Source organism: Ruditapes philippinarum, unplaced genomic scaffold (genome assembly GCF_026571515.1).
Source record: "Ruditapes philippinarum isolate M1 unplaced genomic scaffold, ASM2657151v2 ctg1220_1_1_1_1, whole genome shotgun sequence".
NCBI classification, from domain to species: Eukaryota; Metazoa; Mollusca; class Bivalvia; order Venerida; family Veneridae; genus Ruditapes; species Ruditapes philippinarum.
The window spans coordinates 56,259-71,481 of record NW_026858808.1 but is presented as its reverse complement, the minus strand read 5'-3'; the positions used below and the strand labels follow the sequence as shown (position 1 = coordinate 71,481).

The 15,223-nt window shown below is 32.3% G+C and overlaps 1 protein-coding gene across 3 annotated transcripts in view; it reads right to left on the bottom strand.

Annotated features, from left to right (window-relative positions):
* Positions 1–2,790: 2,790 nt before the first annotated feature.
* Positions 2,791–15,223, bottom strand: part of LOC132754330 (uncharacterized) — a 42,775-nt gene continuing 30,342 nt past the window's right edge. Inside the window, exons 8-13 of one of the 3 annotated variants that reach the window (XM_060744946.1) lie at positions 11,595–11,921; positions 9,728–9,834; positions 7,450–7,678; positions 6,206–6,302; positions 5,480–5,544; positions 2,791–4,329 (exon numbers count right to left, since the gene is read on the bottom strand). In XM_060744946.1, the coding sequence (XP_060600929.1) occupies positions 4,085–4,329; positions 5,480–5,544; positions 6,206–6,302; positions 7,450–7,678; positions 9,728–9,834; positions 11,595–11,921 (1,070 nt within the window). In that variant the 3' untranslated portion in view covers positions 2,791–4,084. The remainder of the gene's footprint in view (positions 4,330–5,479; positions 5,545–6,205; positions 6,303–7,449; positions 7,679–9,727; positions 9,835–11,594; positions 11,922–15,223) is intronic. The other 2 variants (XM_060744947.1, XM_060744949.1) reach the window with 2 other exon arrangements.

Sequence of the window (15,223 nt, the reverse complement as noted above, 5' to 3'; positions counted from 1 at the left end):
GGAAACAGCCAAAATTCATATATTTTGCTAATACCCCGTGGAAATTGCATGCAGGTAAATTATCACCACTTCGTGCTTCTTTAATAACTGGTGACATGATCGGGGTCCGTACTCGACAGCGAATTAAAAGCTGCTTTTTGTGCCTTACCGGGCGGATGGACCCTCATTTAACATAAACTTACATAGACTACAAACATTGGAAGTGTTACCTCTAAATAAACAAGAATTTGTAACAGAATTACTAACGTCCCCCGCCTCAGGGAAGTTTTATATGAAGCATAAAATTGTGCTATTTCAAAAGATTGAGGTATGGATCTCAGGATTTACTTTCAGTCCAAAATTATGATCAATGCTAGATCTGCAAATGCAACAATAAATTTATTAAAGAAATGAAACACAGAATTTAAAAATCTATCATGTTAAGCTTTGACCTCTAAGTGTGACCTTGACCTTGGAGGTAGGGATGCAGGTGTAGTGCATGACATATCGTCTCTATTTGTGCCAAGTTTTATCATACATGTTTTTTGTGCCAAGTTATTTCAAAATCCCTTTAACTATGAAGATCGGACACAAAATATACCCTTTAACAGACCATGTTTTTTTACCTCTTAGTGTGACCTTGACCTTGGAGGTAGGGAGGCAGGTGCTGCGCATGACACAACGCATGACATAGTGACTATTTGTGCCAAGTATTTTCGATCCTTTGATCTATGAAAAAGTTATGGACCGGACACAGAATAAACCCTATGTTAATCTTTGACCTCCAAGTGTGACCTTGACCTTGGAATAAAAATAAAGAATTATAATCAACTAAGGGGAATAACTCTAAAATCATGCGGTACAGAGTGCCGGTTTTTGTGCACTGCACTTCTTCTCAATGAGATCTATCATCCCATGAAGTTTCATGTCCATATCTTTTATAGTTTAGGAGAAATGGTCTGGACAAGAATGAAATATGAAAATTAACAAAAGGCAATAACTAAAAAAATAAGAAGTGCAGAGTGTACCAGTTTTTGTGCACAGTTCTTCTCAATAAGATCTATCACCCTATGAAGTTTCAAGTCAAAAACTTTTATAGTTGAGGAGAAACGGCCCGGACAAAAATAAAGTAAGAAAATTAAGAAAGGGCAATTACTCAAAAATCATCAAGTACCGAGTACCGGTTTTTGAACATTGCACTGTTCCTCAGTGAGATCTATCTTCCCATGAAGTTTCATGTCCATAGCTTTCATAGTTAAAGAGAAATGGCCTGGACAAAAATTAGTATGAAAATTAACAAAGGGCAATTACTCAAAAAAATAAGACGAACATAGTGCTGGTTTTGTGCACTGCACTTTTTATTAATCTATCATCCTATAGAGTTTCAAGTCCATAGCTTTTATAGTTTAGAAGAAATGGCCCGGACAAAAACAAAGGGCAATAACTTAAAAACTTAGAAGCGCAGAGTAACGATTCTCCTGCACTGCACTTTGGGTCATTGAAAGAAGCACGCATACCAAGTTTGGAGTCAACCCGACTTAGAGTGACTGAGTTATGCACCGGACAAGCTATAGGGGACGCCGACAACTACGCCGCGAACAAAAGTAACCCCTAAGTAATCTTACCTCTTAAGCGTGGTTCATTTCTTTTATTTCCTCCAGCTATGAAGAGCAGATCATAAAATAATACAACATGTACAATCATCTTGTAACGGTATTGAGATTAAGAACAATTAACATTTTTGATGTATAGTGGATGTATAGGGAAAAGAAACAAAAACAACAACAAAGAACAACTTTATAAAGAATAACAATATCGTAAGCATGTGTGGCGTTTTGATTCAAAGTTTGTCCATAAAAAACAGTCTTGTCCGAAAACGAAAAAGACAAGAAATGAGCGATAAATAGTACTATTGTACCAAAAGCACAAAACCACTGCTGTAATAAGTCATTGTCACTAATATTACAAAACAAATAATGTCGAAATCGAAACACAAAACGTTTATGACTCAAATAGACTTAAGATTGCATCTTGATATTATAATTAGAGAAGAAAGATTTTTAATATGTATGAGACAGAAAATATTGTTAGATATGTTTTTACATAATCACTTATTTCATGCCCAGCACTTAGTAAATTCATGACTTTAAATGTTTTGAAATTTTATGCTTGACCTCACATTGATTTTATATTGTCATTTAAGTAATGTTAACCCTAAAACTATAAAGTCAAAAGTCTTAGTAAAGACAACAAAATCAGCATAAAGTTTTTATTATGAATAATAAATATTGAAATGTACATTTATTTATGCCGAATATTGTTTCTATATATGCTACCATGATGTCTGCGTAATACTTGATGGGCCATCGTAATTATGATGTATAATAATATGTATCAAATGAGTCATGTTTAAATATGTGGCGCAGTTTTCTATAATACAAAGTAGTTGAAATAAACATGTATAATAAAATACGTAGAAAATAATAATATATATAATGCAAATAAACTTCTCAAACTTTGAGTGGCTTAAACAGTTTGTATACGACGCCGTATATACCTGCACACATGTTTTTTTCCAAGCGGTTACGTACGTGTGTGTATAAAATTTATTATTTCGTTTTGTTCTTATGGCATATTTAAAGATTCAAATTGCAAGAAAATAGCTACACCGCTATTATGACTTGGTATTTTAATTACATTTCATTGCGTAACGTTTGCTTTGCAGTTGAACGTTTAACGTCATCTTCTCTATGTACCCCTATTTCCCTTCTTCTTTGAATAGATTGAAACATTCTTAAATAGTATAAGAGCTATATATTACAATTTGTTTTATTAAGTTTGTCAACAGATTAGGTATATTGCTTCCGTAATCGAAAGAGCTGTTGTTTATCACAAACAAAAATATGAAAACAGAACAAATTATGTTAAGCATAGATTTCATGTTTGATACATTTGTACCAGGGCAATTTTGTAACATATTTCTTTGATACAAGCAACTTAAGTGTGTGTGTTTTTTTTTTAAATTCAAACAATTGTTTTATATAGAAATGTTATTTAATACACGTTAACTTTTTGTGTTTTCTAATGGACTTGTCGTCAGATTGCGTTATGATAATTTCGTTATACAAGTTACTGACGTGATATACAGGAGAATATATATAGCCTTGACTAGCGCATCAGATCATGTTTACCTCATTCAGGCTATATTCTCCCATATATCACTTCAGTAACGTGTAAAACTTATTATATAATTACGCACCTGCTTTAAAAAGACATATACATAACATTAAAGATATACTATGCTCATCTTCACGTAAAATTGCAGAAAACTGAAATATAGGAAATTCTAACAAAAGGTACTAAACATATCTTAATATGAGAATCTCATGAGAATTCACTAACTATGTTTTGACAAAGCCATTATAGCTCATAGTCATATATTGATATATACACTTTTGAATTAATATTGGCATTAGTCAACAATAAATCTGTCAATAAAGTAAACAAAAATATATGTGAAAATAGTAAGATGCAAGAAACAGGATAGACTACTCTTACAAGATTTAAATGCTTTTGATTCGTTATTACTTCCCTTACATTTCAAAATATCTATTCTTAAAATGTGACTGAGAGAGTAGCACTATTTTAGGAATATATTTATCAAAGTAAACGACTAAAACGTTGAAGGGAAAAAAATTGAACCTGGATTTTTTGTTTTTACAGTATTACCCATCCATCGTTTTCTAGCACATGTTCATCTACATCTAGATTATCAAGGCCGATAGAATCATATATCGCATAATAGTATTTTTCTTTTTCTTCAAATTCCGCATAATAGTATTCTTCATTTTCTTCAAATTCCGCATAATAGTATTCTTCATTTCTTCACTATCTGTTTTAAGATCGACTATGGTTTGTCCTTTAGATAACAAATTTTTTCCTTCTTCATTTTCAAGCATATCACCATCTAAATCATGTTGTTTAGCACGCAGGTATATTTGTTTTTCATCATTTCCGAGCTCATATCTATCTGGATCAAGATCAAGTACAGTTTGTTCTTTAGATGAAAGATTTTTTTCTTCTCCAATTTCGGGCACATCTTGGCCTAGACAATCGGGCAGTGGGCGTTTAATGTGGAATCGTTAACAGAAAAAAAGTCATTTTCCTTATCATTTTCTCTAGATAAAAGATTTTCTTCTTCACTTTCGGGTACAACTTGACGTGGAGAATAGTCGTTGACTGTAAGTTCGTTTACATCAGAACTCACCACTTCCTCATCATACTTTGGCAAACCTAGGTTTGAATCAGGGTCACTTGTTGCAAGATCTTCCGTTCCATTACACCACATTTCTGGAAGATTTAAAATTAAAACCTTTATATAATAAAACATTTATTGCAAGAATCAATCATAATATTCCCAGTCATTTAACGCACAATATTTGACATTTTAATATTGTTGTTAGTTTAATGTTCATTTAATATAATTTAATTTATATCAGTTACTACATTTAGATTACTGTATTATATCTAAATCAAATAATGAAAATTATGTGATAAATCAAACATCAAATCATTCCATATTCAGACAATCGTAATTTTTTTCATCATATCGAAACCCGTTAAACTAACTTCAAGGTTATTTAATTAACTTTGTCTTTATAAAATTATTGATTTGCTGTCCTTTAGTCTTAAAATGAACTTTAATCTTTATATTGCCAAAGGTGTGTTATCAGTGGTTAATCTGCATTGTTTGGCAATATTGAAATGAGGTTCATTAATTTTCGGAAGCTATTTCGTTACTGTAGTTTCCGTGCTTTTTTACGATTTACTAATGGAATTTTAATGATAGAAAAATTCACGATACTTTATCTTATACTAACGTCCTGATTGTTTTTTGGTATGATAGCATGGAAATCGTGAAGTGGCAAGTTAAAATCATCAACAAACTTTTTTTCAGATTTCTTTCGTTAGTTTTTAATGATATGCGGCATTATTGAATGAACCATTTCTCTAATTTCTTGCATCTTTTCTTTTAAATAACATTAACTTTGATACATAGATATGTATGTAAATTTTCAAAAATTCAATTTATACAGTCGAACAATGGCTGATTGGCATCCGCAAAAAACATAGTAGTTGTCAAGTTTCGCAAACTAGAATTGAAAAATTAAATAAAAAATAATGTTTCATTAAGTTTCGAACATACAACCTCCAATTTGAAACTAAGAGTATTAACTTCTTATCACCGAGGCTAGTTAGGCAAGTATTATTTCGGTAACTTTAAGTTATACATAAACTATGTACTCGTATACCGTTATGTCATACTTTAAAATCCGTATGATGTACTTCAGGATCCGACAATTACAGACAAAAAGTCATATTCAAATGTCTCACGTCATTATTGCCAAACAATACTTCACTAAGTAAATCGTAAGTGTAAACAGTCAAATTGTGCAATTTTAAAAGTATCACGCAAGTCGTGAAATAAAGCAATACGAACTTGTTTGCAAAATCCGTTTACCTTCACTCTTTCCTTTTTCGTTCTTCCAAGTACAATTATTTAACCTGAATATAAATATCGAAATATAGACAATAAACAATATTTATCACGTACCCGTGCTGCTTTTGCGGCTCAGTAAAAAAGGTGTTGCATATTCATGATGATTCATTACTTACTGAAGTCGTTGCAGGAAATATTAGTAAAATAGTAAAGGCTCGCATGATATAATTTTATTCAATTCGATCAATAAATTCAGTATCTTTCTTTTTGCTTTCACTTCTCAATATTCCCTAGCACATTCAATATTACTTTTGTTAAGAAACATTGATAAATATCCGTTTAGGATAGTCTATAAACATCATTTAACAAAAGCAAGAGGCTCGCAGTCGCATTATATAATTTATTCAATTCGTTAAATAAATTCAGTACTGAACAGAAACCCCTTCAGTATCTTCTATATATTTTTTCAAATATTAAATTCATCACCATTTAAATATCCCAAGGCACATTCACGCGGTTGCGCACGTGCGTATATCGGACAATTTATCGAGATAAACAGGGCTAAGGGAATATCAAAAATAAATTTGTCATCTTTAACCGTTTGTTAAGACATTTATTATCAATATTATAATATATATTTATCAAATATCTAATGTGTATGTTAATGTTATATTATATTAATAATAGTTAAATTATTTTATAAAAAATTTCAAGGAGCAAACTTACTTTTTGTTATAACGTACAATACCACATGCTAGAAGAAACGTCGCAAGGCAACCAAGAACTACAGGAACCACAATTAGAGAGTTGCTTTTTTCTTCTTCTGCAAATAAAGTCTTTTTAATTTATTAGTGTCTGTATTGTGAAAAGCCGCCTAAAAATTGTAAATACTGAATCAAGCATTATTTAGCGCACATCTCAGTTTGTTTCGTTATCTGTTTTTAGCGATTTTAGCACAATTTTGTCATATCTCGGCGGTCAGGCCATCGAACCAGAATTCCTGAATAATGAACCCGTAATTACCGATATTTTTTTCTCAAAATTCCACACGATTTCTTAATAAGTGGTGAGAGACAAATGACCATAACACTTAATGTCCAAACAAAATTATCATGGAACAATTTCGCCTCCAAGAGGATCAAACCAGAGACCCCTAGCTAGCCATGAGTCCTCTTACACATCCGGAACAAAATATAAAAACTTGATTTTGCCCATTGTTTATCCTCAGTGGCTTAAATATCAAATATATCAACTTGATAAAAGTGGACTTAAAATAACCTGTTTATGAAATTTAGAAAACATTCATTCTTTCTTTAATAGATATGGTCAGTTTTCACAGATCATTCGCCCCTTTAATTGATCATTTTCTGAGCTGATTATATGTATCTATATTGGCTTTCGTCCATTGTATCATGAAAAGGGTTGTTTCTGTGCAAATCTTGTTTGTACTATTTAATGTTAGCATTATACGATCAATTTTAGTTACATAAAGCAATGGAAATAAAATAAGATCAGTATGGCTGATACACGGAACCAGAATTTCAAATCTAATGCTCCTGGGTTGGATGGATATTGATACCTTATTATAACATCGTTCTTCTAGTTATACTCGTACAACAAAATACAAACTTACTCATAAGACTCTTCAATTCAAATGATCAATACTGTATATAGTTTCAAAGTTAATTAAGGCGAACTTAATGGAATGGATAAAACAGGAAAGAACACTTCCAAACAATATATCGATTAAGAATCCGTATATTTTTTGCAGTTTTCACAAGTTTGAAAATCAATCGGCGAAATATGTATTTTCTTATTTAAAAGCAGACGATAAGAGAAGAGACATGTACATCTGAACAATACTTAACGATACACAACAAAAATGTCAGATTCGGCATTAATTATTAAACAATGTTTACAAAGACTTGAATTACACAACAATCTATAGAAAGAAACAAAGTCAATACTACCGCTACCTTCCAGTATGTATCTTCCATCGGTGCGATACGACTCTATTTTTTCATTCCCATAATTCGCAACAATTTTCAGATAATAATTTCCATTGTCACTAGCCTTGGCGGAAAGTACCTCAGAGTATTGAATTTGTTGATCATTCCCGCAATCCGAATCATAAGAACAGCGTGTTGTACTTGCGTTTTGGATTTTTGGGGTTATAATCTCCTCGCTGTTGCTACGTGCCTTAAATAATTGAAAGACATAACATGTCATAAATATCAGTTTTATTTTATAGTTTTCCTTGATAAGAGCATTATTTTATTTGCAATTACATTAAAACTTCAGACCAAGAATAGACGGCATTTTCTGATTATAAATAATCTTAACATAAATGCATATAGGGAATTTCTAGTAACCGTTACAAAACCTGATGTCAGCAACTTATGTTTATTGAAGAAATGAACAGATAGTAGTTGAAAGTTAGACATATCACATGTGTCAAATTTGATTATTGAAACATTTTGGGTTAAAAAGAGAATATGCCGTAGTTAAATTTGCCAAAATAACAAATTTTGGCATTTGTGAGGAATGTGTCTCCTATAAAATATTGAAGGAAGAGCAGCCTTTATCACACTAAATTTCTTCAACATACAACCTCCCACCATCTCTATCTAAACCCTACAGTATCCTGCTGCGCGGAGATACCGTAGATGCACCGACCGGGGACGGAAAAAGGGGCATTAAAACGGTCAATTCAGGATACGCTGGAGGTCGCCTACAATGATCAAAGTAATGTTTAGGACTACGCTTTATAATGTTTATCGATACATATTTTCAAAAAGCTAGAAAAGATAAATGACATATGGTTTATCAAAAATGGAGAAACGAATGTTGTTTTTCAGACGCATCTGTTTAAGAGTAGAGACACAACTAAGAAACTTTTCTGAAAAATATTTTTTGTTAATTGTCTTTAAGATTCATCAAACCTCCAAAATGGAGTCATTGTTCCCTTACATTATTTTCAAAACTTTTATAGATGTCTACTAGGAAACGCTTTCAGCCAAATTTAGAATATATACAGAAGTATATATCCACAGAAATATAATATGTGGTTTCCTACAGCTTCTTTAGCTTAGTCTACAGTCCTAGTGACTTCCGGGACAAGGCCAAGTTTGAAGGTCAGAATTAATAAAACTTTTGTAGAAATCTTACACTTCATGCTAAATACCTAAGCCTAGGCTTTGTACTTTCACACAATAAGACTTTACTGTATTTATAATATAAGTTTATATAAATCATGTTACACCGGGCAGGCGAATACTGACCCAGGGGGCATGATTAATATCAGTTTTGCAGAGTTTCACAAGATAATTTTTCATGTGAAATATTTTAGCTCTTGGCCAAATAACACGGAAATGTATATTGTCATACAAGTCTATATCAACTAAGTTACCGCAAGAACGAGGCCAATATCACAAGAGGCATGATTAAATACAGTTTTGTACAGGCCAACAAGGCAATGCTATATGTCAAATATCGGAACTCTAAGCACGGTAGTTCCACCAAAATAAGACTTATAATTAATATTATTAATATCTGTTATTTTGTGATCCATCAAGGATGCTACATGCCAAATTTCTAAGCTCAGGGCATCGTAGTTTCACAAATCAAGTGACCCCTGGGGCAGCTTCAATATTGAATAAAGGGGCATGATTAATATCAGCTTTGTAAAGGCCAAAAAGGCAACACTACATTCTAAATATGTAAACTCTAAACATTTCAATTTCAATCAATGAAATTTGTGCATGTTAATCAAGTTATATCCGGGGTTAGGCAAATTGTGATCCCCGCACGCCTTTGTTCTGCACATTTTTCCATTATAAGTCATATTTCTGCCAAAAAAGTTTCAATTTCATTCTATTGGTTCTAAAGATACAGAGCGGACAATCAGGCGCTTACCACTTTGTTCTTTTTTCGGGGGAGGGGGGATATTAGAATTGAAATTTAACATTGAAAGTATCATAGTGGTACAATCTGATCACTTAAATGCGGATAACATCTATTTCATTTAATATGTGGTAACTTAAACTCCAAACATACTAATTAAGTATGCTATTTGATTATTTTCATTTGACCGTTTTTGACATATCTTACTATCTTATCAGTCAATGTAGTATATATTCAATCTGTGATAAAATCACAATCACGGATGATGAATATAAATTATTTAAATTGTTATGACATTATTGACAGTATTAACATTAAAACAATATGATGTAAAGAGGAACATACACATATCTTTATCCATTTAAAGGAAACTTTCGTGCCATTGGAAACACAGCCAGAGATCGCCTGTATGGTCCCAGTTGTTGTATTTTCTAAAAGAAAAGGCTCGTAATCTGAAACACAAATACAAACAAAAAAAATATCCAGACGTTGAAAATCTATTATTTAAAGTAAACTGACTTCGGCAGTCTAAGGTGACTTGTCGGTCCCTTTAATACTAAAAGGCAATGTTTTTATGTGGTTCATTCACATAAAATCTGGTTTTGAATAGACGAAACATATATTTATGATGTATATAAACATTGTTGAGAACAATACTCAATTCGAAGAACTAGCTGAGAAACGTAAATTGGACGAGGCGCTAGCCTCATATGACATATAGGTATGGCAGCAATGAACAAGTATAAAAGAATCAGTGTTGTTCTCATCAAACTATAATGATCTCTTTATATCACACCATAATTTTTGTTTTGACAATTTTACAGAACTTTGCTAGTACAAGAGCAATACAAGATCTGTTATTGATGTTTAAAAACTGAAAATGAAAAGTAACCTATATGGGGGTACGATACAATGGCTTTTTGCACTCTGCAAATTTATAACGAGATTAAATTGAACCTAACTTGGACGAGGCGCTAGCTGAATTCGACACTTACGTTTTACAGCAATGAACAACTACAAAAGAATCAGTGTTGTTCTTGGCCGAGTGGTTAAGGCCGTTGACTTCAAACCAATTGCCCCTCGCCGCTGTGGGTTTAAATCCAGTCAGGGACTTTGAATTCTTTCATGTGAGATGTTTTGGACTTTGAAAATGAAAATTAAGCTTAATTGGGGCACGGTATGCGTTTTTTTTTTCACTCTGGAATTCAAAACGAAGGTAAATTGATAAAATTTGATCCAATAATCAGTAATATTGAAACGTAACATGGTGCAAACGCTGCAAGGTTATTAGTTATCTTCTAAGGTGTGAAATTGAAATCTTAGTAAACAAATTAAAGAAATTGTTATATAACTATAATATTAGACTACTTTCAGTAGTTTAATCAAAGCGCTGAGGTATTCTTTTAGATTTTTAGGTCTTTTAAATGCAACCAAAGGTTTACTTTCATGAAGCTTTTGCACAGAACATTTACTTGAAAGTTTAAGTAAATCCCAATACTTTTTAATGATATTACTTATATTAGGTAAAGTCGGGTTATACTCAATAACAAAGGGAATAACACTGTCATCACTTGTTTTGTTATTTGTACACAGGGCCTCATCCTGTGTTAGACATGAAACGTTACGTGCATTATCAATAACATTGATAGGATAATTTCTTTCTTTGAAGTATGTACGTAAATTCTGTAAAGAATCGTTGAAAATATTATCGTCAGAAATGATACGGCGATAACGTTTTCCTTGACTGTACGGAATACCATTTTTACAAGACACTGGGTGACAGGAAGAGTATTCTAAATACTGATGATTATCTGTCTCTTTAACATGTATATCAGTGTGAATAATATTGTTTTCGTCTAATGAAACGATTACATCTAAAATAATGATACGAGAGATTTAGAAACGTTCGCTGTAAATTTTATACATGGATGAAAGTTATTCAAACTATCAATGAAAGCATTCAAATCATCAAGGGAATAACTCCATATACAAAATATATCGTCAAGAAAACGGTCCCATAAACTAGATATTAAAGAACGTTGGCTTGAAAAGTCATTTTCAAATTTACCCATAAAAAGCGAAGCGTAAGAGGGTGCAATGTTTTTTTTTGGGGGGGGGGGGGATTTCTCTCTAAAAATGTCTGCAAGATTCTACTTTTTTTTAGAAAATATGAACAGAAAGACTGATATGTAAATTATTTGACTTTGCTTACCTCTTACTCTTATATTCTGTGAATCCATATCGGTTCCATCTGAACATATCAACGTTCTTTGATTGTCTTTCATCGTTAACTTGATAATTGTCAAGTTGAAGAAATGATTTTTCTCATCATATGATATCTTGTATTGATCAATGTATCCCGGGTTTACTGTACAATAGTTACGTTCACACTTTGCAATTTGTGATATATCGTTTGGATTCATCCAAGCAATGGCAAATGTTTTATTAATAAACATACATGATAATGTAAGATCTCTGCCACATGCACATGTTTTCCCATTAGCAAGGCATTCTAGTTCCAAAATATTGATATTTGTTCCTGAATGTAAACAGGTACATATTATAAATATATTAATATGTCAGGAGAAAAATAATGAACTTGAAGATCATGAAAGTATGCGTATGAAGGTAATTGATGTGAATAATTTAGATAGGGAAATAGAATAGTTCTAAAATCACCTATTATTTTATCTCTATTAAACAAATCAACACCAACGCCAATAACATAGCCACAAATTATGGGAATGCACATTTACTGTCGCAAATACAAAACTTTACTAAAGCTTTACATTTCAAGCAGTTATTATGGATGACTTCCAAAGCGTGTTTTTAAAACATCAAATAATTTATCAACAACTCAACCACTTTAAAGGTTTTTAACCCATTACCAGATATATACACCTTTCTACTCCTTTTTTACCCCCCCCCCCTTGATGTCTGAAACGGTGAGAAAAATGCCTAATTTAGGCTCCCAACACTTGGTATTGTTTGAGAAATGTTGTTTAAAAAGTGACCACTTTTTCGGCGCCACCCCCTATTCAAAAGATACATCAAAGGGTTGCCAGAAAGGGGATGTGTCTCCTTCTGTTTTGGGGTTTGAAGAGGGCGGCAGCCTCACTCATCGCTAAGAAAATTTTGGACTTGTGAGAGGCTAATAATTACCCCAGGTCATCATTTTACTTTATATCAATCCATTGAGAAGTGCCCTCGTTGCCATGGTAACAGGAAATTTAAGACTGAGCATGTTGTTACAAAAGTAATGGTCTATTCAACATTTTTGTCAAGTTTGATTAGTATTGAAGCCGTTTTCATAGTTTTACAGCAATTTGAACTTGTAACGCGAGACTTTTCAATGAAAACAGCCATTTTTCAGAAAATGCTCAAGACATGTGGTAATGGGTTAATAAACCATTCTAGGTCAGATTCAGTTAACTCTTTTCAAGCTTTTGTCACAATGGTCTGCGTTCAAGCATAAAGGCAATTATTTCTTAAGTCAAACTGTTGTAGCCAATTAAAATAGAAAAACGGTTAAAATGCAAAAAATTCACCTCAAAGGTAAAGGACAGCCTACTTACTTGAAGATCTTGTCCAAAAATTGGTGAAGTGTCAAAGTTAAAAGATAATCCATTATTCATTCATTAATAGCAAAGTAATAGACAACAATAGCACAAATCAAACAAATCTTTGTCCGTCAATGTTAAGGTCATTTATAAGACAGAGTCACGTTCAGTCTTGTCCAAATATTAAAGGCAATCCATTCAGAAAGAAAAATTGTATCCGAGTTAGAGGACGATGACGGGAACGACAATTGCAACGCCGAGTACATCATAACTTAAGAATAGTTCAATCTTTTTCTTCATGATTATCAAACTAAAACGGGATGCTTTGCTAGGTTATGCAATACGTTTGTTGAACAAAATTTAAATTTAAGAAAAAATCTTCCTTTACTGTAAATATAAAAGATTTGCGTAATGATGAAGATAAGGATATTAATACATGTGGACTCGATTAATTCCGTGGCTTGATTAAATCTATTGGCAGTTTGGCGCTGACAACAAGACAATTTATCGTTCATATTGAGAAATAATGTTAAGAAAGTAGAATTATTGGCTAATGAAAAAAGCTAAAAGTGGTTAGGTATACAATGGGCACATTTTCAAGTAATATTTCAAGTATTGATATAAACAAAAGAAATGTTTCATTTGGATATTCTTATGAAATGCTGCTTTAAAAAATAGTTGACAAAGTTTCAAATGATTTAGAATTATCGTTTATATGATGAATAATAATATTTTGTTTTAGAACGCCTTAGTGATAGCTATATCAAGATATGAAATATTGGATTATGTATCTCAAACTTGCAAATATAACTTTTTCGTGTTACTCTCACTACTATAAATGTTTTACTTGATTGTATTGTTATGGATAGACGTTTCAACAATTTGAAACTATCTTTTCTTTAATACAATTCATCTCCCTTAATCTCTTAAAATGTGTGGATGTTTAAATCTTAACATAAACATCATTTATTTTCAATGATTCTAGTTAAAGAACCATTGAAATATCATGCAGAACTTATGAAGATAAAGACAGTCCCATTATCCGGGTCGCGAAATAACCTGACAATTGAGCGTAGATACTGAACAGACAGAATAAAGACAATTATAACCATATTAATATTTTCCAGCTGACGAATACAGCGGAAACAAGTTCCCTATTCGGTCAAATGCCGCGCAAGTATTGTAATGTAACAGAAATACCATAATCATTGAAAAATGAGTGACTGTTATCTAATCAAAGCACTGAATGTACTGATGGGGAGGCTATGAGAGAATGTTTCAGACTTATAGTTTCTTTTCTTTTTGCTTAAAATATGCTACCAAAATAAAAAGATATGCACATTGCGCTATTTATCCTTACTGTTGTGTTCAACCATTCATATATATGGTTAATGAGGTTGACTATTCATTTTGTTAATATTCCAGAACATTTAATTAAGGTCTACATTCGGACTGTTAATCATGCAAATTTTGAAAAAACCTAAACTGTCATAATAAATGACATACCAGCAAGTATGACGACTGTTCATTATCAGATAACAATAACATTTTACAACTGACGGTTCCTTATCAAAATATTCTAGGACTGTTTCATCATAAATATTTTATGTCATTTTTAAATATTATTGAATGATAATAACAACTGCAAGTGATGCAACATTTTTATTGAACATAAAAATTATACACGTTTAGATGTACCATAATTGAGATCAATAAGATACTGTCTTGTGATGAGTATTAACATTCATGCTCTACGGACAGAAGGTTGTCTTCTTCAGAAGCAAATCTCGAATTAAAATCACGTTTCAGAAAATTAATCCCATTTCATTACTGACGGCGTCGGATAATATTAAAGCTAAATATTTCTTGAAAAAATACATCTCTGCAAAGCTTATTCAAAACTGAATCAACCTAAGTGAAAATTGATCAGGAAGTTATATCTTCTTTTTTTACCGCCAACACTCAACACTCAACCAACTTATGGTAGTTAATCGATAGATTCTACGTGTATTTTTAAACCTCACTAGCTTGAAATATATACTGCGGAAAATCTGTTGTTAACAGGGTGTGCGGTTATTACGTAGGGTTTTCCCTGTCGACCATTTCCCGCAAATAGATGAGAACATCGAAGCCGTCAGTGCTATGAATGGTGATATAAATGGCGTGTTTTTGGAAGTTTTTGTTGAAACTTCTCCAAATCCCTCCAGAGGCGTGCACGTCGCGGAGAAGGCACACGGAAGGTCATAGTCAAGTCATCATAAGTACCAGAGGTGATTGGTTG